Below are 26,485 nucleotides of genomic sequence, written 5' to 3' on the forward strand. Positions count from 1 at the left end.
TTTTACTTTACATTGGCATTCCATGGCACACAGGAAGGCAATTCAACCCCGCATTATGAGGGTAAGAACCGATGCAGGAAACAGTGGGTATCCCAGTCTTACTCACCCGTGCATGGGGCCGGACTGAGGGCCGCTGTTGGTCATGGTGTTGAAGAGGTTGTTCATGCGAGGGTCTTGGTTGCTCTCTTCAGCTGTGCTGTAATGGTAGTCTGTCACCTTGTCCAGGATCCTGTGGGGGATTCCGCCACCACGGTCTGAGATCCTGACAAAGATGGAGGATTGCCCAGGGTTACGCAACCAGCTAACATTAACTGTGAAAATGAACACTAGTTGGCTATCCCTGACATAGTAGTATGATGCTGAACATTTCTTCAAAAGTAGGTCAACTGAAACCAAAGAAAGAAAGGGCAGACATTTACAGTATAAAGGATTACGTGTCTGGCATTTTCTGGTGATTGTAATTATTTTTATCCCATTCAATGGTGGTCAATGGCAAACTGATCATAAACTAATGCTAGCGCAGAAAGCCAGTATCATCCTTTGGTCTTGCATTCTCCTATATGCCAAACTTATGTAAATAGATTTGGGAATTACTAGAGTACAAAAGCACTTAATACACTGACCTGTTCTGCAATCTGGTGGTCAAACATTTTACATTTTAGGCTCAGTTTCAAGTTGTATTAGTCATATGTATATAGGATACGGATGTCATACATCGTCCAACAAAATACTTACTTGTAGGTTCCGTCGACAATGCAACAATTAGAAATACGAACATTAAGTAAATAGGGGGGGGGGAATAGGGGTCAGGTGTAAACATTTAGCAGTATAATGAGATTCTGGTAGCAGCAGTTGTGTATGTGTCACATGACTAATATATATATATATATATATAGTCATGCGACACATACACAACTGCTGCTACTAGAATCTCATTATACTGCTAAATGTTTACACCTGACCCCTATTCCCCCCCCTATTTACTTAATGTTCGTATTTCTAATTGTTGCATTGTCGACGGAACCTACAAGTAAGTATTTTGTTGGACGATGTATGACATGCGTATCCTATACATATGACTAATACAAGGACATTTCTAAGTGACCCCAATCTTTTGAACGGTAATGTATAAACATATATATACACACACACATACACACATACATATATATTTATACATTACCGTTCAAAAGATTGGGGTCACTTAGAAATGTCCTTGTTTTTGAAAGAAAAGCAAAAAAATAAATATTGTCCATTAAAATAACATCAAATGGATCAGAAATACAGTGTAGACATTGTTAATGTTGTAAATGACTATTGTAGCTGATTTTCATTTGTTTTATGGAATATCTACATAGGCATAGGCCCATAGGCAATAAAACTGGCCTTCTTTAGACTAGTTGAGTATCTGGAGCATCAGCATTTGTGGGTTTGATTAGAGGCTCAAAATGGCCAGAAACAAAGAACTTTCTTCTGAAACGTCAACAGTGAAGAGGCGACTCCGGGAAGCTGGCCTTCTAAGCAGAGTTGAAAAGAAAAAGCTCTCCCATACTGGCCAAAGAAAATAAAAGATTAAGATGGGCAAAATAACAGACACTGGATAGAGGACAGAAGAACTACCTAGAAGCCAGCATCCCGGAGTCACCTCTTCACTGTTGATGTTGACTGGTGTTTTGCGGGTACAATTTAATGAAGCTGCCAGTCGAGGACTTGAGCTGTCTGTTTCTCAAACTAGACATTAATGTACCTGTCCTCTTGCTCAGTTGTGCACCGGGGCCTCCCACTCCTCTTCTATTCTGGTTAGAGCCAGTTTGAGCTGTTCTGTGAAGGGAGTAGCACACAGCGTGTACAAGATCTTCAGTTTCTTGGCAACTTCTCGCATGGAATAGCCTTCATTTCACAGAACAAGAATAGACTGACGAGTTTCAGAAGAAAGTGCTTTGTTTCTGGCTATTTTGAGCCTGTAATCGAACCCACAAATGCTGATGCTCCAGATACTCAACTAGTCTAAAGAAGGCCAGTTAAATTGCTTCTTTAATTAGAACAACAGTTTTCAGCTGTGCTAACATATTTGAAAAAGGGTTTTCTAATGATCAATTAACCTTTTAAAATTATAAACTTGGATTAGCTAACCACATGCCATTGGAACACAGGAGTGATGGTTGCTGATAATGGGCCTCTGTATGCCCATGTAGATAGCCATTAAAGAAAAATCTGCCGTTTCCAGTTACAATAGCAATTTACAACTTTCAAAATGTCAACACTATATTTCTGATCAGTTTGATGATATTATAAAATGGGGAAAAAAGCTTTTCTTTCAAAAACAAGGACATTTCTAAGTGACCCCAAACTTTTGAATGGTAGTGTGTATGTGTGTGCGTGCTAAGGTGCGGAGAATCAGAGCAGGTGGTCAGTCCAGTTTGTGTTCAGCAGTCTGATGGCTTGTAGATAGAAACGGTCTCTGAGCCTGTTGGTATCAGAACTCATGCGCCGATGCCTAGTGGTTAGAGCATTGGCCCAGTAACCAAAAGGTTGGTGGATCGAATCCCAGAGCGGATCTGTTGTTCAGCACCTGAACAAGGCAGTTAACCCACCGTTAGGCCGTCATTGTAAATAAGAATTTGTATTCACTCTTTAGAGTTTTCCCTCAAGTTAGCCCCGGAGAGTGAAAGCATCTAGTCATCCGGAGCAGCGATAGTCTTCCTGAATGGCTTGGAAGCGAGCATAGAATGTATTAAACTCATCTGGGAGGGAGGCGTCGGTAGGGCACCACATAGCTGGATTTTCATTTGTAGTCTGTAATAGTCTGAATCCTTGCCACATGTGAGTCGGAGTTGTTGATCAATTTAAGTTTAAGTGTCTATTTGTGTCCCCAATGGATTTGCAGAGCCCGTACCTGCTTGCCTTCTACGAATCGTGCGCCACAGAGTCATCTGGGTTCATTCTGCTAACATTGAATGCTGCAGTACAGGTTCAACATTGTACAGATAGCCATTCATCCAGGGTTTTTTTACCATCAGAAACTCCAGATCGGGTGAACAGGAGCTCAATGTTTACAACTTCGGTTCACCAGGAAATGTTTGAGGAAACAAAGCCCCACCCCACCAGAAGCCGCCATTCAAAATATGGAGAAGTTGTCTGGTTGAATAGCAGAGTCGAGTGTATTGTCCGTGAGCCACGTCTCAGTAAAAACTAAGACACAGAGGGACATCAGGGAATGCTGTGATTAGAGCTTTGCTCAGAGTTCAAAGTTCATATTCCATCGATTGGACATTAGCCAACAAGATACTAGAATCAGCATCAACATCCATTTAAAAGGTTCTTAAACACGGCACTAGAGTAGAAGAAGTCTGACGGTGCTTCCAACGTGGTCCGGAACCCATTCCCATGGTGACCACACTGGGCCCGATAAGAGTGCAGCTTAGAAACACTCCCCCTGATGAGTTGTCAGGTTTCCCATTTAAACGGTTAAGCCCAGAGTACGGGACTCCTAATTATTTAATGTTGTTAAAAGGAATCTTGAGTAGATAGAGGTAAAGGTCCCCACTTAGTGTGCCAAAGGTAACCCACTCACCTGATGACAAAGTCCACGTCATTGTTGGCGATGGTGACTCCGACATCAGGTACATTGTAAGGCGTGTCGAGGTGGCTTTCCATGGTGGCCCTGTGGGGACACAGGTAGAGGGGAGGTCAAGAGCAGGCAGAGTGAAGATATTAGCCTCTGTGGTCCTTCAACGTAACCTGACACAGAATCTATTAACAGGATTGTTGAGGGATTCACTGATAGATGACACTTGTGTAATGATCATGCACCCTGAAACAGTCTTATGGGAACGAGGAACACAAGTCAGAGTGAATGGTTTCTCTGCTAACCGCAACATCTGAGAAAGCTCCAAGAATTGAAAACGTTCCTAATTGGATTTAATGCCTGATTAGAATCTTATTTGAAAACACATCCACCTGCTAACACACACAATCTAGCATCCCTCTCACAAGTTAGAGTGCCAGGGCAACATTTGACCGCCAAGATCAGTAGGCTGTGGCAGAGTGGAATGTTAGCTAAAACAACCTAACTACAAGAGCACACTGCTTAATACTTCATTAGAGGAGAGGTCAAACTAGAGATTTAGTTATGTATAGTCATAAAATGGCTACCATGGAGTCTGATGTCCTGTCAGATAAGTTGTCATAAGGGATGAGGGAAATAAGCTATTTAAAACTACCAGGGAACAACCACAGACTAACTTTTAAATTCTCAAGGGCGCTCGCTCTGGCTGTGCAACACCAACAGTGTCCCTTTCGCCTTCACAGTTCAGATTCACCCCTATTAGTCCATAAGGAATGTAGTGGGGTATGGGCCAAGACCTTCTGCCAAGGACACAGTGTTCCAGAAGAAAGACGGGGTCTGGGGGCTGTACAGTCAGGTCACTGCCATGGTGAGAAAGGACAGTGGAGTGGATGGGCAGGGAGTTCTAGGGGGCTGGAGTTACCCGTGGGGTTAACTCAACCCACCCCCCAAAAAAAACAATACTGCCATTTAAGACAATAGACACATTTGCTTTCATGAAGCACAAATCGTTAACAAAATGTAGGCTATCCGGCTGGACAAGACGTGTAATGTGCCACGTAAGCGCAACTAGGCCTATACATTAAATAGATCCTCATGTTTCCATTCACAAATTAGCTGGAACCACAGATGCAGTCACAGCCAACTGTCAGGGAAAGTCAAATAGCATGAAAGGTATACAAGGGACCCCCTCCCCCCCCAGATGAAAATCGTGGATACCATTTTTATGTCTCTGCATTAGCGCATTGACGGGAAGTCTATTGGTATTTGCTAGTTAGCACTGGCTCCCGAAACTACCTCCAACTTCCTTCATACTGGACAGACATAAAAATGGTATCCACAAGTTAATCCGACTCAGGTGAAGTAGATAAAAAATAAAAGTATCCCGTAACAGACTTTTGACTTAGTTTCAGCTGAGCCAAGAACTTCCAAGATAAAAAGGTGGTAGACAGGAGGAAAAGCATGGAAATAGGTCACATACACACACAAATATATATAGTATACGTTGCAGCACTATGGGATTCACAACAAAAAAAAGAATGCTATGAACACACAACCAGTCAGAGGCTATACAATGTTCCCAAACAAGGAAAAACAATGCTGGCCAACTTCTGCTGGCCCAGTTATTATAGACCATTGTCATAGATCATTCTAAAAGTCCGTTACGATTGCTTGGGGACTGACAGGTGACGGAAGGCACACTTGTCACAGGCCCTGTTTTTTATTGACTGACGTGTCACAATGTTGGCTACACCACGTTTGAAACTCAATGTTGGTTTCATTACACATTTCTGTGAGATCTCTGTTTGGTGATGAACAAGAACAACTAACAAAGATGTATTTCATGTGACTGTCAGTTTATTGGTTAGGAGAAAGAAAGTGTTTTGGTACCTCATGGCGTTCTTCAGCAGCTCTGGCAGGATGTAGTCTAGGGGCAGAGGGATGAAGGGGAAGCGGGCCGCCACATGGCCATTGATACGCACCCGCGGGGAGTTACCATACTGGTGCTCACACAGACGCCTGCAGAAGACATGAGGGAGCCATAAGGAAAACACAAGATTACAATTGTGTATGGAAACGCATTCTAACCTATAGGCCTCAGCAGTACTTGCATAAAAAGGTATTTGTATAAGTATAGCCTATTTATACTGTGAGGGGAATTTGCATGAGGCCTACATGTGACTTTATAGGTATGAATAGGCCTACACATGGTGATCAAATTAATCATTCATACCCCTTGACTTATTTCACTGTTAGTCTGAATTCAACATTTATTCAATTGTTGTCGTCCCCCCTCACCCATCCACTCTCACAATGACGAAATGAAAACATGTTTAGACATAGAAAACGAAATGCAGAATTACACTACTGGTCAAAGGATTTAGAACACCTACTCATTCAAGGGTTTTTCTTTATTTGTACTATTTTCTACATTGTAGAATAATAGGTGAAGACAAACTATGAAGGAATCATGTAGTTACAAAAAAAAAAAGTGTTAAATCAATATATATATGATATTTGAGATTCTTCAAATAGCCACCCATTGCCTTAACAGCTTTGCACACTCTTGGCATTCTCTCAACCAGCTCCATGAGGTAGTCACCTGGAATGAGTTTCAATTAACAGGTGTGCCTTGTTCATTTGTGGGATTTCTTTCCTTCTTAATGCGTTTGAGGCAATCAGTTATGCTGTGACAAGGTAGGGGGGTATACAGAAGATGGTCTTTTACCAAGTAGGACTAAGTCCATATTATGGAAAGAACAGCTCAAATAAGCAAAGAGAAATGACAGCCCATCATTACTTTAGAACATGAAGGTCAGTCAAATCTGGAACATTTCAAGAACTTCAAAGTTTCTTTAAGTGCAGTCGCAAAAACCATCAAGCGCTATGATGAAACTGGCTCTCATGAGGACCGCTACAGGAATGGAAGACACAGAATTACCTCTGCTACAGAGGATAAGTTCATTAGAGTTACCAGCCTCAAATTGCGGCCCAAATAAATGCTTCACAGAGTTCAAGTAACAGATACATCAACTGTTCAGAAGAGACTGCGTGAAATCAGCCCTTCATGGTCGGATTGCTACAAAGAAACCACGACTAAAGGCCAACAATAAGAAGAGACTTGCTTGGGTCAAGAAACACAAGCAATGGACATTAGACCGGTGGAAATCTGTCCTTTGGTCTGATGAGTCCAACTGGGAGATTTTTGGTTCCAACCGCTGTGTCTTTGTGAGGTGAATGGATGATCTCCGCATGTGTATTTCCCACCATTAAGCATGGAGGAGGTGGTGTTATGGTGTGGGGATGCGTTGCTGGTGAGTCTGATTTATTTAGAATTCCAGGCACACTTAAACCAGGTTTTTCCTCTAGGATTTTACCTGTGCCTGGCTCCATTCAGTTTATTTTTTATCCTGCAGTCTTTACTAATTACAAGCATACCCAAAACATGATGCAGCCACCCCTATGCTTGAAAACATGGAGAGCAGTGCTCAGTAATGTGTTATATCTGCCCCAAACATAACTCTGTATTCAGGACAAAAAGTTATTTGTTTTGACACATTTTTTGCAGTTTTTCCTTTAGTGCCTTATTGCAAACAGGATGCATGTTTTGGAATATTTTTTATTCTGTACAGGCTTCCTTCTTTTCACACTGTCAATTAGGTTAGTATTGTGGAGTAAATACAATGTTGCTCCATTCTCAGTTCTTCTCTATCACAGCCATTAAACTCCAACTGTTTTGAAGTTAAAATTGGCAGCAGTTTCCTTCAAGAGGAAGGCAACAGAGTTAAGGACTCGTCTATCTTTGTAGTGATACACCATCCAAAGTTACCATGATCAAAAGGGGTATTCAACGTATGCTTTTTGTCTTCTGACCCATCTGCCAATATATCCACTTCTTTGCGAGGCATTGGAAAATCTCCCTGGTCTTTGTGTTTGAAATTCACTGCTCAACTGGAGGACCTTGTACAGATCATTGTATGTGTGGGGTACAGCGATGACGTAGTCATTCAAAAATCATGTTAAAAACACTTATTGCACACAGAGTGAGTCCATGCAACTTGTGACTTGTTAAGCACATTTTTACTATTCTTTGGGCTTGCCATAACAAAGGGGTTGAATACTTGACTCGACAAAAAACAATTCCAATTTGACACTATGGGGTACTCTGTGTAGGCCAGTGACAAAAAATATATACATTTGATCCATTTTAAATGACTTCTGAAAGCACTGTAGTTTATCCATTGCACACTGACAGTCCTCATTGTGCCTAAAGAAAAAAACAAGTGGTCTGCTTCATAGTTATTGACCACATATGGGGCGGCAGGGTAGCCTGGTGGTTAGAGCGTTGGACTAGTAACCGGAAGGTTGCAAGTTCAAACCCTCGAGGTGACAAGGTACAAATCTGTTGTTCTTCGCCTGAACAGGCAGTTCCTAGTCATTGAAATTAAGAATTTGTTCTTAACTGACTTGCCTGGTTAAATAAAGTAAAAATAAATAAAAATATTTTGAGGAAAGACATCCAGTCTTCTCTGTGCTGATCAGGGTAGCCTAGTGGTTAGAGCGTTGGACTAGTAACCGAAAGGTTGCAAGTTCGAATCCCGAGCTGACAAGGTACAAATCTGTCGTTCTGCCCCTGAACAGGCAGTTAACCCACTGTTCCTAGGCAGTCATTGAAAATAAGAATTTGTTCTTAACTGACCTGCCTAGTAAAATAAAATAAAAAAATAAATAAAAAAATCAGTGCTATCAGTGCTAAAATGAGACTCATAACTGGTCTGCTCTTTAAAAATCAGGGGGGCTGTGAACACAGGGCTGCATGTAGAGGAAAAGGACAGCTTGTTGATTCAGGGTCTGTCACCTTTGACTCAGAAAATCTGCATTAGTACCTTTGTTCTGATGCAGCCAGAACCCAGCGACTGGAAAGAGTGAGAGTGTTTGAGAGAGAAAGAGAGCAGCTGCACATTCCTAGAGAGGCTGAACTGGGACAAGTGCACAGAGGCTTGTGAAGAGTGTGCTTGACTGTATGTGAGTGACTATGAGTGGACATTATTTGGATACGTTCATTGTGCCACACAGAGCTGTGATAAAGACGTTGACCTTGAGAAGACCCTGACACAGAGCCAGTGTAAAATATCAATATCATATTTAGTTCGATTTCAAAACATGCCACATTCCCAGCTAGGGGGAATGCCAGCTCCAATGCATTACAGCACAAAACACAACTCCTCCAGCTCTCAATATTGACCACCATTTAATTGGATATTTGAGTTCTATAAAATACAAAAGTGTACTATACCTGACAGGCATCAGTGGTTTAAGTTCATTTTCCATCCATTGTGGGCTTTGCCTGTCAAGCAGCAGAAGGGCACATTTGCCCATGTATCGCAGCTCGAAATAATGTTTGCAAGCTTGAAACTTTATAAAAGTTGCCTAAATATGTTAAGTTATGTACTTTTTTTCTCACCACCCAACATATCTAAGCTAGCTAATATTATACCCTTTTCGGCCTCCCGGGTGGCGCAGTGGTTAAGGGCACTGTACTGTTAAGAAGCAGTGCGGCTTGGTTGGGTATCGGAGGACGCACGACTTTCAACCTTGGTCTCTCCCGAGCGCGTACGGGAGTTGTAGCGATGAGACAAGATAGTAGCTGCTAAACAATTGGATACCACGAAATTGGGGAGAAAAAGGGGTAAAATTCACACACACACACCATTTTCAACATTGATTTTTAAGACAGTTTAATCATGATTACTTCTGAAAATCACCTATACACACAGACATTGACGGATCATGTAAATTTGGCTACCCCAACGTGTCAAACTTGGCCTTTGTCAGCCAATACAGAAAGACTGGGAGAAACTCCAGCCGCATAGGCATTGGCTTAAAATAGGGTTAATCTACCAACCAATTTTCTCTCCCCCCATATATATATATATATATATATATATATATGAAGTATGGAGAGTTGTGCCTACCCCCCAAAGAGTTAAAAAATAATATACACACACACCCTGAGCTTTCTTATATTTCCTAAATATAGGACTGACACCTTTTTCAACAGTCTTGGACATTTTTTTTTCTTTACCCTTTTCTACCCAATTGGTGGTTACAGTCTGGTCTCATTGCTGCAACCCCTGTATGGACTCGGGGGAGGTGAAGGTCGAGAGCCGTGCATCCTCCCAAAACACAACCCAACCAAGCCGCACTGCTTCTTGACACAATGCCCACAACCCAGAAGCCAGCCACACCAGGGTCGGAGGAAACACCGTACACCTGGCAAACGTGTCAGCGTGCACTGCAACCGGCACGCCACAGGAGTCGCTAGTGCGTGATGGGACAAGGACACCGCTGCAGGCCAAACCCTCCCCTAACTCGGACGACGCTGGGCCAATTGTGCGCCACCCCATGGGTCTCCCGGTCACGGCCAGCTGCGACTGAGTCTGGATTCGAACCTAGAATCTCTAGTGACACTGCGGTGCAGTGCCTTAGACGACTGCACCCTTTTGCAATTATGTTAGCACAGCTGAAAACTGTTGTTCTGATTAAAGAAGCAATAAAACCGGCCTTCTTTAGACTAGTTGAGTATCTGGAGAATCAGCATTTGTGGGGTTCGATTACACACTCAAAATGGCTAGAAACAAAGACCTTTCTTCTGAATTTTGTCAGTCTATTCATGTTCTGAGAAATTAAGGCTATTCCATGCGAGAAATTGCCAAGAAACTGAAGATCTCGTACAACACTATGTGCTACTCCCTTCACAGAACAGCACAAACTGGCCCTAACCAGAATAGAAAGAGAAGTGGGAGGCCCCGGTGCACAACTGAGCAAGAGGATAATAACATTAGTGTCTAGCTTGAGAAACGGACGCCTCACAAGTCCTCAACTGGCAGCTTCATTAATTAGTACCCACAAAACCCCAGTCTCAACGTCAACGGTGAAGAGGTGACTCCAGGATGTTGGCCTTTAAAAATAATGAACTTGGATTAGCCAACACAACATTGGAACACAGGAGTGATGGTTGCTGATAAATGGGTCTCTGTACACCTATGTAGATATTCCATTAAAAATCTGCTGTTTCCAGCTACAATAGTCATTTACAACATTAACAATGTCTACTGTATTTCTGATAAATTTGCTGACATTTTAAAAGGACCAAGAACCCACCTAAAGGGGTCCTAAAATTCTAGATCAAATAGCTAAATGATCCATGGTATGACCATCTTAAAACCATTCTATACATCAGCATATAACCAACATCTTAGAAAAATAACTATGATATAGAGCTTAAAAACTTCCAATTGTTTTGCAAGGAATCACATTTTATTTGTCACATGCACCAAATACAACATACCTTACAGTAAAATGCTTACTTACAAGCCCTTAAACACCAATGCAGTTAAGAAAATACCTTTAAAAAAAGATAAGAAAATGAAATGATTAAAAAGCAGCCGTAAATAACAACTGCGTGGCTATATACAGGGTACCAGTACAGAGTCAATGTGCGGGGGCACTGGTGTCAAGGTAATATGTACAGACGTGGCCAAAGGTTTTGACAATGACACAAATATTAATTTCCACAAAGTTTGCTGCTTCAGTGTCTTTAGATATTTTTGTCAGATTTTACTATGGAATACTGAAGTATAATTACAAGCATTTCCTGAGTGTGAAAGGTTTTTATTGACAATTACAATGAAGTTGATGCAGAGTCAATATTTGCAGTGTTGACCCTTCTTTTTCAAGACCTCTGCAATCCGTCCCGGCATGCTGTCAATTAACTTCTGGGTCACATCCTGACTGATGGCAGCCCATTCTTGCATAATCTATGTTTGGAATTTGTCAGAATTTGTGGGGTTTTGTTTGTCTACCTGCCTCTTGAGGATTGACCACAAATTCAATGGGATTAAGGTCTGTGGAGTTTCATGGCCATGGACCCAAAATATCAATGTTTTGTTCCCCGAGCCACCTAGTTATCACTTTTGCCTTATGGCAAGGTGCTCCATCATGCTGGAAAAGGCTTTGTTCGTCACCAAACTGTTACTGGATATTTGGGAGAAGTTGCTCTAGGAGGATGTTTTGGTACCATTCTTTATTCATGGCAAAATTGTGAGTGAGCCCACTCCCTTGGCTGAGAAGCAACCCCACACATGAATTGTCTCAGGATGCTTTACTGTTGGCATGACACAGGACTGATGGTAGCGCTCACCTTGTCTTCTCCGGACAAGCTTTTTTCCGGATGCCCCAAACAAACAATCAGAAAGGGGATTTACCAGAGAAAATGACTTTACCCCAGTTCTCAGCAGTCCAATCCCTGTACCTTTTGCAGAATATCAGTCTGTCCCTGATGTTTTTACTGGAGAGAAGTGGCTTCTTTGCTGCCCTTCTTGACACCAGGCCATCCTCCAAAAGTCTTTGCCTCATTGTGCGTGCAGATGCACTTACACCTGCCTGCTGCCATTCCTGAGCAAGCTCTGTGCTGGTGGTGCCGAGATCCCACAGTTGAATCAACTTTAGGAGACGGTCCTGGCGCTTGCTGGATTTTCTTGGGCGCCCTGAAGCCTTCTTCACAACAATTGAACCGCTCTCCTTTAAGTTCTTGATGATCCGATAAATGGTTGATTTAGGTGCAATCTTACTGGCAGCAATATCCTTGACTGTGAAGCCCTTTTTTTTTAAGAATGTGAAATGTCAGAATAATAGTAGAGTAATTTATTTCAGCTTTTGTTTCATCACATTCCCAGTGGGTCAGAAGTTTACATACACTCAATTAGTATTTGGTAGCATTGCCTTTATATTGTTAACTTGGGTCCAACGTTTTGGGTAGCCTTCCACAAGCTTCCCACAATAAGTTGATAAATTTTGACCTATTCCTCCTGACAGAGCTGGTGTAACGGAGTCAGGTTTGTAGGCCCCCTTGCTCGCACACGCTTTTTCTGTTCTGGCCACAAATGTTCTATAGGATTGAGGTCAGGGCTTTGTGATGGCCACTCCAATATCTTGACTTTGTTGTCCTTAACGCTACCCATCCCGTTAGCGGGATCATTTGTCAGCAACCGCTGAATAGCATAGCACCACAGTCAACTAGTCATGAAATCACAAGTGCAATATTGCAAAACACAGCTTAGCCTTTTGTTAATCCACTTGTCTCAGATTTTGAAATTATGCTTTACAGTGAAAGCAATCCAAGCGTTGGTGTAAGTTTATCGATAGCATAGCATAACATTATGTACACTAAGCATTAAGTAGCTAGGTCACGAAAATCAGAAAAGCAATCAAATTAATCGTTTACCTTTGATGATCTTCGGATGTTTTCACTCACGAGACTCCCAGTTACACAAATGTTCCTTTTGTTCCATAAAGATTATTTTTATACCCAAAATACCTTTGTTTGTTTGTCGCGTTATGTTCAGAAATCCACAGGAAAGAGCGGTCACGCAACGCAGAGTATATTCCAAATAATATCCATAATGTCCACAGAAACATGTCGAACGTTTTTTATAATCAATCCTCAGGTTGTTTTTAAAATATATATTCGATATTATATCAAACGGGTGTGTAGGTTTTTCAAAAACACCGGGAGAAACAATGGCCGCTTTACTCTGTAGCGCAAAACTCACTCAGAGCCCCCACCTATCCACTTACGCAATGTGATCTTTCACGCTTGTTTTTCAAAATAAAAGACTGAAACTATGTCTAAAGACTGTTGACACCTTAGGGAAGCCATAGAAAAAGGATTCTGGTTGATATCCCTTTAAAATGGAGGATAGGCTTGCATAGGAACAGAGGTTACAAAATAAGAGGCACTTCCTGATTGGATTTTCCTCAGGTTTTCGCCTGCGATATCAGTTCTGTTATACTCACAGACAACATTTTTACAGTTTTGAAAACTTGTGTTTTCTATCCTAATATAACAATTATATGCATATTCTAGTTTCTGGGGCTGAGAAATAGGCAGTTTCAAGTGGGTAAAAATTTTTTTTTGCCAAAAATGAAAATACTGCCCCCTACAGGCAAAAGGGTAAGCCATTTTTCCACAACTTTGGAAGTATGCTTGGGGTCATTGTCCATTTGGAAGACCCATTGCCACCAAGCTTTATCAAGACAGTCAGGAAGCTATGTGGCTTCAATATATCCACATAATTGTCCTTTCTCAGGGGCCATCTATTTTGTGAAGACATTTGTGGAGTGGTTGAAAAACGAGTTAATGACTCCAATCTAAGTGTATGTCAACTGCATGTTCTAATCCAGACGTAGTGGGAGATTATTCTAAACCAACAATATAATAAGGTAACAAAACACACCACTCACCTTGCAAAATCAACCCATTTCTCAATGATCTTTTTGGGGGAAAGTCGCCTGCAGATGATGCCCACAAAATCAGGCTGCAAAGAAAGATGAAAGGTATATAAGAGGAGATGCACAAGCTTTATTACCGACATGCTAAACAGAGGATGGTTTGCCAAATTTCAAGTCAATGCGCAATGTAGTTCAATGGCCAGATGGTAATCTCACAAAACAGTAACCAGTCATTTGACCAATGTTTCAGAAAGAAACCAGGTCTGAGCTGTGAAAGGAGTGGATTACAATAAATAGCGGGAGAGATTTAGGCTTAAGTGTTGTTGGGTAACAAAATCATAAATCTTGGCAGGAGTATCAGGTAACTAACACAATGCTACCCTGAGTCAGGGAGTCTCCAGAACTGGCAAACATGCTTCATCATCCTGAACACTGCCACAGCCTGCTTTACCTGGTTAAAATAAGGATACAAAACTGGGCTCTCGTAAAAGTCATGGGGCCAGCAGACTGCACTGATAATAACATCTTTCTCCATCTCGTGTTTAGTTTTTCCTGTCAGCTCGCATGAGCGGTGCAGGATCTGGAATCAGGAGTGACACTGCATTTTAATGCACCGGGGGGCTAGTGTGTGTGTGTGTGTGTGTGTGTGTGTATTTGGAGAGAACCCAGGAAACTATACAACTGCACAAACTATTCAGATGTTTTTTTAATAATACTTATAATCCAAACTAAAAGTATGGGTTGCGGACAGGTTGGATTTATGCAAGCACGCCCTTGTCAAAAGGCTCCAGAGTGAAACATTGGGTTCATGTGCTGGTTGGCACATGTTTATAGTGTGAAAATAACCACATTCTGAGAATGCTTTGCCTCTTCAAATTATAATACATAAAAATGTAATAATACCATACATGTTCCTTTACTCAATAATAACAGTTTTTCATCTGTTAGCAATTAATGACTAAAAGGTGGATGCGAGACATACGTTTTCTTCGTGCAGGGCAAGGTGGTGTGTGGCCAACATCCGGATCCCCAGGCGGGAGGTAAGGGTGGTGTCCAGGAAGTTACGGACCAGGGTCTCATCCTGGAACATAATACACACACTCTTAAGGCCAGGAATACACCATTCTTTAAAACCTACGGTCACATTACAAAACACACAGTTCCAATAACCAAATTAGAACTTCTACATATGGCCATTACCTGAATGTGCCTCCGACACTCCCTGAAGCCTTCAGCCAGCAGAGTTACTACGTCCTTGTGGTCGTCCAGGAGCTGCTGCACCAGCTTACTGTAGCGAGCCTCCATCTCCTGGTCCTTGATCTGACAGACGATGCAGAGTGAAATCAACAAATCTGACCAAAGTCAGAGCTGGGATGAATTCCATTCCTATCAGATGAATAGGACAATTTCTCCACTAGAGTAAAATTCACTTACAGAACGGGTTGGAATCAACTGTTAATATACATACACACCCATACAACTATTAAAAATAACTAAATATACAGTGCATTCGGGAAAGTATTCAGACCCCTTCACTTTCATTTACGTTACAGCCTTATTCTAAAATTGTTTGCGGGGGGAACACACAATACCCAATAATGACAAAGCAAAAACGGGTCTAGAAATTTTTGCAAATGTATGAAAAATAAATCACAGTTACTTGAGTATTTAGACCCTTCACGCAGTACTTTGTCGAAGCATCTTTGGCAACGATTACAGCCTCAAGTCTTCCTGAGTATGACACTACAAGCTTGGTACACCTGTATTTAGGGAGTTTCTCCCATTCTCTGCAGATCCTCTCAATCTCTGTCAGGTTGGATGGGGAGCATTGCTGCACAGCTATTTTCAGGTCTCTCGAAAGATGTTCAATTGGGTTCAAGTCTGGGCTCTGGCTGGACCACTCAAGGTCATTCAGAGGCTTGTCCCAAAGCAACTCCTGTGTTGTCTCGGCTGTGTACTTAGGTTCATTGTCCTGTTGGAAAGCGAACCTGAGCACTCTGGAACAGGCTCTGTTTATTTTTGTCTCGATCCTGACTAGTCTGAAAATCATCCACCGAGCATGATGCTGCCACCACCATGCGTCACTGTAAGGATGGTGCCAGGTTTCCTCCAGACATGATCCTTGGCATTCAGGCCAAAGAGTTCAATTTTGGTTTTGTCGGACCAGAGAATCTTGTTTCTCAAGGTCTGAGAGTCTTTAGGTGCCTTTATGCAAACTTTTACTGAGGAGTGGCTTCTATCTGGCCACTCTACCACAAAGGCCTGATTGGTAGAGTGCTGCAGAGATGGCTGTCCTTCTGGAAGGTTCTCCCATCTCAACAGAGGAACTCTGGAGCTCTGTCAGAGTGACCATCGGGTTCTTGGTCCCCTCCCTGACCAAGGTCCTTCTCCCCCGATTGCTCAGTTTGGTCGGACGGCCAGCTCTTGGAAGAGTCTTGGTGGTTCCAAACTTCTTCCATTTAAGAATGATGGAGGCCACTGTGTTCTTGGGGACCTTCAATACTGCAGACATTTTCCATCGAACTCATGGCTTGGTTTTTTTCTCTGACATGCACTGTCAACTGTGGGACAGGTGTGTGCCTTTCCAAATCATGTCCAATCAATTTAATTTACCACAGGTGGACTCCCAAGTTGTAGAAACATCAAGGATGATTAATGGAAACGGGATGCACCTGTGCTCAATTTCGAGTCCCATAGGAAAGGGTCTGAATACTTACGTAAATAAACACTGCTTAAAATAAATAAATAAGAAAGCGAAAAATAAAGCGAAAACAGGTGTACAATTTTTTAAATATATATTTTTTTAGATGTGTGATTATATATCTACAGATATATCTCACCACACATATCTGCAAAAAAAATATATTTAAAAAATTGTACACCCGTTTTCGCTTTCTCATTATGGGGTAGTGTGTGTAGATTGCGGAGGATTTTTTTATTTATTTAAACCATTTTAGAATAAGGCTATAACACAACACAATTGAGAAAAGGTCTATGGGTCTGTATACTTTCCGAAGACACTGTAGTCAAGAAGTTGCTATCCTCTGTATACCATGTATTACTTTACTTGGAAAGGGGAAAAATCTTGGAAATGACAGTGACTCATGTTTTGTTCAACTTAGTGGTCATTTTATCTTAGCTGTATGTTGCAAATCTTGCCATTATAGAATCAAAATATCCATTCAAAATACTATACTTTTCAGCCAAGCAATGACACTTTCAGACAAATACATTAGTCAGCCTGGAGGAGTTGCATGCATGCCAGTCTGACAGCCTCTCCAGCTCCACAGAAACTGGGACAGAGAAATATGGAAGCCCTGGTGGTCAAGCACTTGAACTTGCCCAACCCAACCCCTCGCTGTGTGTGACTACTCACTGCTGGGAAGTCACTCAACACGTGGTAGGCTCGAATGTAGAGCTCATGCTGCAGGAGAGGGAAATAGACAAGGTGTGTTGGTTAGAATTTCCCCTCCTCCCAAGCCCCCATAAGTGGGCCTCAACACATCCCATGGTGTCCTGGCATACAGTCCAAGAACAGAAAGGATGTTTAAGAGGATATAGCCTAGTCTTCCAATATGTCTCAAATGCACAACTGCTTAAATCCTGACTAGTTCAAATTTTAAAAATGTAGTCACATGCGCCGAAAACAACAGGTGTAGACTTAACAATATAATGCCTACTTACGAGCCCCTAACCAACGATACAGTTAAGAATAAGTGATAAAAGTAACAAGTAATTAATGAGCACAGTGAAATAATAGCGAGACTGTATACAGGGGGTAATGATACAGAGTCAATGTGCGGAGGCATCGGTTATTTGAGGTAGTATGTACATGTAGGTAGAGTTAAATTGACTATGCATAGATGACAACAGAAAGTAGCAGTGGTGAAAAGAGTGGGTGAAGGGGGGCCCTGCAAATATTCTGGGTAGCCATTTGACTAGATGTTCAGGAGTCTTAAGGCTTGGGGTAGAAGCTGTTTAGATGCCTCGGTACCACTTGCCATGCAGTAAAAGAGAACAGTCTATGACTAGAGTGGCTGGAGTCTGACAAGTTGTTTGAGTGAATGGATAATATTACCACATATTTAAAAAAATCTATGTATAAAAAAAAAAAAATGTGCAGTCATTTGTGAATCACTGGTTATGAGTTGTTGTTAAGGGTGTCGAAACTACTATTATGAAATTCCCCACACAATTGTTTGCTATTCTTATTTATTAGTTGGAAGGAGAATATTCTGAGACAATACATGCTTATTTACGACACATTCCAGGCACCATTTCATTACACAAAAGCACCTTGGTGCTGTGGGAGAAAAATCTAGGTAAAAGTTCATCCATTTCAAAGACGCTTAGCTGAGGTAAATAGGCCATGGGAAGGGAGGAGAGGACAGAGGGAGGAGTAGAAAAAGCTTAACACTGCACATGGCAGCTAGAGAACAAAGGAAAACCTCCAATGTCACAGATGGCCCATCAACTAGCTCTAAAGAATAACTTTTAGTTCTCAAGCCGAAACTTTGTATGCTGATAGACTAATGACTTAATTGAATTGATTACAGTTCCATAGGCATAGAGTGAGGGGCCTTTGTTTGTTACATAATAAAGAGTTGGTGATTTACCCAATAATTTACTGGGAGTTACAACATACATACACATATACACACACAAAGATTACATACACTTAGGTTGGAGTTATTAAAACTTGTTTTTCAACCACTCCACAAATTTCGTATTAACAAACTATAGTTTTGGCAAGGACACCTTCATTGTGCATGACAACTCATTTTTCCAACAATTGTTTAGAGACAGATTATTTCACTGTATCACTTTCCCAGTGGGTCAGAAGTTTACATACACTCCATTACTATTTGGTAGCATTGCCTTTATATTGTTAACTTGGCCCATTCCTCCTGACAGAGCTAGTGTAACTGAATCAGGTTTGTAGGCCTCCTTGATCGCACATGCTTTTTCAGTTCTTCCCATATTTTCTATAGGATTGAGGTCAGGGCTTTGATGTGATAAGAAATAATTCTCTACTATTATTCTGACATTACACATTCTTAAATTAAAGTGGTGATACTAACTGAACTAAGACAGGGAATTTTTACTTGGATTAAATGTCAGGAATTGTGAAAAGCGGAGTTTAAATGTATTTGAACTTATGACTTCAACTAATATATATATATATATACATACACACACACACACACACACACACACAGTGTGTAACTATTTTTATAGCTTATTTGCCATTAGTCAGCACCTCTACATAAAACAATTTTCTCCGGCGCATGTTTTTTTATTAAGAAGCCCATCTCACAAAATATAGGAAGCTAAGAGATGCAGCTTAGCAAATAAATGCTAGCAGAGTTTTATGTAGAGCTGGGAAAATAAACCGAAAATGAGCCACACCGACCATACATTTCAGGCATTTGCTAATATCGTTCATTACGATAAGTAGCCTAAACTAGAAAATGTGAAGTTTGAGATGAAATAGTTTGCCAATATAGGGGATTGTTAATGGGACAATTGATGGCTACAACCATCAAACAAGTAGCAGTAGTTTAAAGGATAGTAACAAAAACTGTGGTGCACATTAGTGTTACAACTGTAAATAAACTTAGCAAAAAAAAAAACAGCCCTTTTTCAGGACCCTGTCCTCCAAAGATGATTCGTATTAAATCAAAATAACTTCAAAGATCTTCATTGTAAAGGTTTTAAACACTGTTTTCCATGCTTGTTTAATGAAACAAACAATTAATGAACATGCACCTTACAGACGGTACTCAATTAAGGTCACAATTATGAAAACTTAGGACACTAAAGAAGCCTTTCTACTGACTTTGAAAAACACCAAAAGAAAGATGCCCAGGATCCCTGCTCATCTGCGTGAACGTGCCTTAGGCATGCTGCAAGGAGGCATGAGGACTGCAGATGTGGCCAGGGAAATGAATTGCAATGTCAGTACTGTGAGACACCTAAGACAGCGCTACAGGGAGACAGGACAGACAGCTTATCATTCTCACAGTGGCAGACCACGTTTAACACCTGCACAGGATCGGTACAGCCGAACATCACACCTACGGGACAGGTACAGGATGGCAACAACAACTGCCCGAGTTACACCAGGAACGCACAATCCCTCCATCAGTGCTCAGACTGTCCACAATAGGCTGGACTGAGGGCCAGTAGGAGTGTTGTAAGGCAGGTCCTCACCAGACATCACCAGCAACAGCGTTGCCTATGGGCACAAACCCACCGTCGCTGGACCAGACAAGAGTGGCAAAAAGTGCTCTTCACTAACGAGTCGCGGTTTTGTCTCACCAGGAGTGATGGTCGGATTCGCGTTCATCTTTGAAGGAATGAGCGTTACACAGAGGCCTGTACTCTGGAGCAGGATCGATTTGGAGGTGGAGGGTCCGTCATGGTCTGGGGCAGTGTGTCACAGAATCAGCGGACTGAGCTTGTTGTCATTGCAGGCAATCTCGTTGCTGTGCGTTACAGGGAAGACATCGTCCTCCCTCATGTGGTATACTTCCTGCAGGCTCATGCTGACATGACCCTCCAGCATGACAATGCCACCAGCCATACTGCTCGTTCTGTGCGTGATTTCCTGCAAGACAGGAATGTCAGTGTTCTGCCATGGCCAGTGAAGAGCCCGGATCTCAATCCCATCAAGCACGTCTGGGAACTGTTGGATCGTAGGGTGAGGGTCATTCCCCCCAAGAAATGTCTGGGAATTTGCAGGTACCAATGTGGAAGAGTGGGGTAACATCTCACAGCAAGAACTGGCAAATCTGGTGCAGTCCACGAGGAGGAGAAGCACTGCAGTACTTAATGCAGCTGGTGGACACACCAGATACTGACTGTTACTTTTGACATCCCCCCTTTGTTCAGGGACACATTATTACATTTCTGTTAGTCACATGTCTGTGAAACTTGTTCAGTTTATGTCTCAGTTGTTGAATCTTATGTTCATACAAATATTGACACGTTAAATTTACTGAAAATAAACAGTGACAGTGAGAGGATGTTTATTTGCTGAGTTAGAAAATTACGTTTATCGCATCAATTCTATAAATTTATTGAGATATGGATTTTTGTACACGTCTCCCAGCTCTAGTGTTTTGTAACAAGTGCATTCTCAATGAATCACTGTCAAAAGTCAGTCTACACCGAGTATACCAAACATTAGGGACACCTTCCTAATATCGAGTTGCACCCCCCTTGCCCTCATAACAGCCTCAATGTGTCAGGCATGGCCTCAACAAGGTGTTGAATGCATTCCAAAGGAGTGGTGGCCCATGTTGACGCCAATGCTTCCCACAGTTGTGTCAAGTTGGCTGAATGTCCTTTGGGTGTTGGACCATTCTTGATACACATGGTAAACTTGAGTGTGAAAAAAACACAGCAGTGCTGCAGTTCTTGACACTCAAATCGGTGTGTTCAAAGGCACTTAAATATTTTGTCTTGTCCATTCACACTGAATGGTACACACATACAATCCATGTCTCAACTGTCTCAATTTGCTCAAGGCTTAAAAATAACTATTTAACCTTTTTCCTCCCCTTCATCTACACTGATTGAAGTGGATTTAACAAGTGACATCAATGAGGGATCACCTGGGTTTTTTTTTATTTTACCCTTATTTAACTAGGCAAGTCAGTTAAGATCAAATTCTTATTTTCAATGACGGCCTAGGAACAGTGGGTTAACTGCCTTGTTCAGGGGCAGAATGACAGATTTGTACCTTGTCAGCTCGGGGGTTTGAACTTGCAACCTTTGGTTACTCGTCTAACACTAACCACTAGGCTACGCTGCCAGGTTCACTGGTCAGTCTCATGGAAAGTAAGTTCTATTCTTAATGTGTGGTATACTCAGTGTATTTTGATTGGCACATTGGCACTGACTCAATGCTGTTTCTGGCGCCCTCCTGTCCCATACATGTCCAATGATTGGAATGAGGCTTGTCCTGAAAGTTTGGCAAATCGCAAAGGAGCGTTAATACCCCAGAAAGGTAAACCAGACATGTTGACAAAGAGAGAAGCACCAGAGAGAGACCTCAACATCGAGGGAGAAAGGGAGAGAAAAAAATAAATAAAACAGAAGGAACTCACAACTTGCAGGATGGTGGGGTTGCAGCCAATGATGAAGGGCAGGCTGCGGAAGCCCTTGATACGGTGAGCGATCCGTACAGGCAACTCCTTGTGCAAGTACTTGGCACTGCTCTACAGACACAGGATGATAGGGTGAGACGCATACACAACGTGGACAATACAGTGCAAGGCAAAGTGATCTCAATGACTAGGCTAATAAAGGAATCCCCTTGAATTTTGAACTTCACTACCAGTCAAACCAGTTTTACACCAGAGAAAAAGCAGACATCTTCAGATATGACTCAGGTTATTTAGAGTAGTATAGTCTTGTCTAGAGGTTGACCGAATAATCGGAATGGGCGTTTAATTAGGGCCAATTTCAAGTTTTCCAATTATATTGCACTCCAAGAGGAAACTGCGTTGCAGGCTGAACATCTGTTTCTCGAGTGCATGCAGCAAGAAGTCATGGTAAATTACTAGCTGGCACTAAACTTATTTTTTTTAAACAATCAACCATGTATAGTTATTACTAGCTTAACTAGTTTGGTGTGCGTTGCATATAATCAATGCGGTGCAATATTTAGACTTAGGGTTGCCCCCCGTTAGATAAAATACGGAGCGGTTCCATATTTCACTGAAAGAATAAACGTTTTGTTTTCGAAATTATAGTTTCCGGATTTGACCATATTAATGACCCAAGGCTGGTATTTCTGTGTTATGTTATAATTAAGTCTATGTTTAGATATAGCAGTCTGAGCAGCGATATGCAGCAGCAGGCTCGTAAGCATTCATTCAAACTACACTTTCCTCCATTTGCCAGCAGCTTTTCGCAATGCTTGAAGCACAGCGCTGTTTATGACTTCAAGCCTATCAACTCCCGAGATTAGGCTGGCAATACTAAAGTGCCTATAAGAACATCCAATAGTCAAAGGTATATGAAATACAAATGGTGGAGAGAGAAATAGTTTTATAATTCCTTTAACAACTAAAACTTCTTACCTGGGAATAATCATGTTAAAAGGAACCACCAGCTTTCATATGTTCTTAGAAAGTAACTTAAACGTTAGCTTTTTTACATGGCACATATTACACTTTCTTTCTTCTCCAACGCTGTTTTGCATTATTTAAACTAAAAATTGAACATATTTCATTATTTATTTGGGACTAAATTGATTTTATGTATTATATTAATTTAAAATAAGTGTTGATTGAGTATTGTTGTAATTGTCATTACACACACACACACAACAGTGGGGCAAAAAAGTATTTAGTCAGCCACCAATTGTGTAATTTTCATCATAAGTACACTTCAAATATGACAGGCAAAATGAGAAAAAAAAAATCTAGAAAATCACTATAGGATTTTTAATGAATTTATTTGCAAATTATGGTGGAAAATAAGTATTTGGTCAACTACAAACAAGCAAGATTTCTGGCTCTCACAGACCTGTAACAACTTCTTTGATTAGAGGCTCCTCTGTCCTCCACTCGTTACCTGTATTAATGGCACCTGTTTGAACTTATCAGTATAAAAGACCTGTCCACAACCTCAGTCACACTCCAAACTCCACTATGGCCAAGACCAAAGAGCTGTCAAAGGACACCAGAAACAAAATTGTAGACCTGCACCAGGCTGGGAAGACTGAATCTGCAATAGGTAAGCAGCTTGGTTTGAAGAAATCAACTGTGGGAGCAATTATTAGGAAATGGAAGACATACAATACCACTGATAATCTCCCTCGATCTGGGGCTCCACGCAAGATCTCACCCCGTGGGGTCAAAATGATCACAAGAACGGTGAGCAAAAATCCCAGAACCACACGGGCGGGACCTAGTGAATGACCTGCAGAGAGCTGGGACCAAAGTAACAAAGCCTACCATCAGTAACACACTACGCCGCCAGGGACTCAAATCCTGCAGTGCCAGACGTGTCCCCCTGCTTAAGCCAGTACATGTCCAGGCCCATCTGAAGTTTGCTAGAGTGCATTTGGATGATCCAGAAGATTGGGAGAATGTCATATGGTCAGATGAAACCAAAATAGAACTTTTTGGTAAAAACTCAACTCGTCGTGTTTGGAGGACAAAGAATGCTGAGTTGCATCCGAAGGACACCATACCTACTGTGAAGCATGGGGGTGGAAACGTCATGCTTTGGGCCTGTTTTTCTGCAAAGGGACCAGGACGACTGATCCGTGTAAAGGAAAGAATGAATGGGGCCATGTATCGTGAGATTTCGAGTGAAAACCTCCTTCCATCAGCAAGGGCATTGAAGATGAAACGTGGCTGGGTCTTTCAGCATAACAATGATCCCAAACACACCGCCCGGGCAACGAAGGAGTGGCTTCGTAAGAAGCATTTCAAGTTCCTGGAGTGGCCAAGCCAGTCTCCAGATCTCAACCCCATAGAAAATCTTGAGGGAGATCTTGCGATACATGGCCCCATCCATCATCCCCTCAATACGGTGCAGTCGTCCTGTCCCCTTTGCAGAAAAGCATCCCCAAAGAATGATGTTTCCACCTCCATGCTTCAAGGTTGGCATGGTGTTGTACTCATCCTTCTTCCTCCAAACACAGCGAGTGGAGTTTAGACCAAAAAGCTCTATTTTTGTCTCATCAGACCACATGACCTTCTCCCATTCCTCCTCTGGATCATCCAGATGGTCATTGGCAAACTTCAGACGGGCCTGGACATGCACTGGCTTCAGCAGGGGGTCCTTGCGTGTGCTGCAGGATTTTCATCCATGATGGCGTAGTGTGTTACTAATGGTTTTCTTTGAGACTGTGGTCCCAGCTCTCTTCAGGTGTAGTTCTGGGCTGATCCCTCACCTTCCTCATGATCATTGATTCCCCATGAGGTGAGATCTTGCATGGAGCCCCAGACCGAGGGTGATTGACCGTCATCTTGAACTTCTTTCATTTTCTAATAATTGTACCAACAATTGCCTTCTCACCAAGCTGCTTGCCTATTGTCCTGTAGCCCATCCCAGCCTTGTGCAGGCCTACAATTTTATCCCTGATGTCCTTACACAGCTCTCTGGTCTTGGCCATTGTGGAAAGGTTGGAGTCTGAGTGTGTGGACAAGTGTCTTTTATACAGGTAACGAGTTCAAACAGGTGCAGTTAATACATGTAATGAGTGGAGAACAGGATAGCTTCTTAAAGAAAACTAATAGGTCTGTGAGAGCCAGAATTCTTACTGGTTGGTAGGTGATCAAATACTTATGTCATGCAATAAAATGCAAATTAATTACTTAAAAATCATACAATGTGATTTTCTGGATTTTTGTTTTAGATTCCGTCTTTCACAGTTGAAGTGTACCTATGATAGAAATGACAGACCTCTACATGCTTTGTAAGTAGAAAATCCTGCAATATCATCAGTGTATCAAATACTTGTTCTCCCCACTGTATATAAATAAAATACATTTTAAACAATTTAAAAACATTGATAAATCGGCATCAGCTTTTTTGGTCCTCCGATAATTGGTATCGGCGTTAAAAAAAATCATAATCGCTCGACCTTTAGTCTTATCAAATGATATTTCCAGTGATAGAGAGCTACACGTAAACCTTCTCGCAAGATGACATTCGTAAAGCAGCATACGGTAAAAAGACAGATGTCGGACAAATTGTTTACTCTATAGACCACTTTAAAGTGTGTATAAAGATATCACTTATCAAGTAACCTTCAAGGCAGTCAATCACGAAGCATGTATTAGGCCTAATATGATGAGAAATAACCATAAAATATGCTACAATGACTGGACAGAGTGGTCAGTTACCAGGATGTGGTGTCCATCTGGAGACTTCCCAGCGTAGAGCAAGGTGGCTGGTGTAAGTCGGACTGAGGCCTGCGGAGAGAGGAGAAAAACAGTTTAAGAAATCCACTTAACTAGGCCTCCAATATTAGTGGACACAAGCAGACAACTATGTTGTGATTTCATTAGATACGGATACCGGACACAATAACCCAATCTCCCAAGAACAGTGAGTTTACCCAACAACAGATTTTCTACCTTTGCCATGTGAAGTGCATGTGACTGTCAGCAATATATATATTTTTTTTTACATTTTAGTCATTCAGCAGATGCTCTTATCCATAGGGACTTACAGTTAGTGCATTCATCTTAAGATAGCGAGGAGGGAACAACCACATATCACAGGCATCGAAAGTACATTTTTCCCTCAATAACGTAGCTGTCAGTAGAGTCCGCGCTAGAATGGGGGGGGTGGGATGGGCTATTGTTTAAAATACTGTTTGAAGAGGCAGAGTTCCAGATGTTTTCAGAAGATGGGCAGGGACTCTGCTGTCCTAGCTTCAGGGGCAAGTTGGTTCCACCATTGGGGTGCCAGGACAGAGAATAGCTTGGACTGGGCTGAGCGGGAGATGCCCTCCCATAGGGGTGGGAGGGCCAAGAAACATGAGGTATGGCAGAACGGAGTGCTCGGGTTGGGTTTGAGCATAGCTTGATGGTAGGGACGGGCAGTTCCTCTTACTGTTCCATAGGTGAGCACCATGGTCTTGTAGTGGAT

At 41.9% G+C, this 26,485-nt stretch overlaps 1 protein-coding gene across 1 annotated transcript in view; it reads right to left on the reverse strand.

The window, feature by feature from the left end:
* The window catches only part of bckdk (branched chain ketoacid dehydrogenase kinase), a 30,868-nt gene that overhangs the window by 2,316 nt on the left and 2,067 nt on the right, over positions 1 to 26,485 (reverse strand). The window contains exons 2-10 of the mRNA XM_064981849.1: positions 25,735 to 25,803; positions 21,976 to 22,086; positions 17,238 to 17,285; positions 15,062 to 15,181; positions 14,844 to 14,942; positions 13,874 to 13,947; positions 5,459 to 5,587; positions 3,575 to 3,664; positions 107 to 262 (exon numbers count right to left, since the gene is read on the reverse strand). Coding sequence (XP_064837921.1) covers positions 107 to 262; positions 3,575 to 3,664; positions 5,459 to 5,587; positions 13,874 to 13,947; positions 14,844 to 14,942; positions 15,062 to 15,181; positions 17,238 to 17,285; positions 21,976 to 22,086; positions 25,735 to 25,803 — 896 coding nt within the window. The remainder of the gene's footprint in view (positions 1 to 106; positions 263 to 3,574; positions 3,665 to 5,458; positions 5,588 to 13,873; positions 13,948 to 14,843; positions 14,943 to 15,061; positions 15,182 to 17,237; positions 17,286 to 21,975; positions 22,087 to 25,734; positions 25,804 to 26,485) is intronic.

This window comes from Oncorhynchus masou, chromosome 12 (assembly GCF_036934945.1).
Source record: "Oncorhynchus masou masou isolate Uvic2021 chromosome 12, UVic_Omas_1.1, whole genome shotgun sequence".
Taxonomy (NCBI): Eukaryota; Metazoa; Chordata; class Actinopteri; order Salmoniformes; family Salmonidae; genus Oncorhynchus; species Oncorhynchus masou.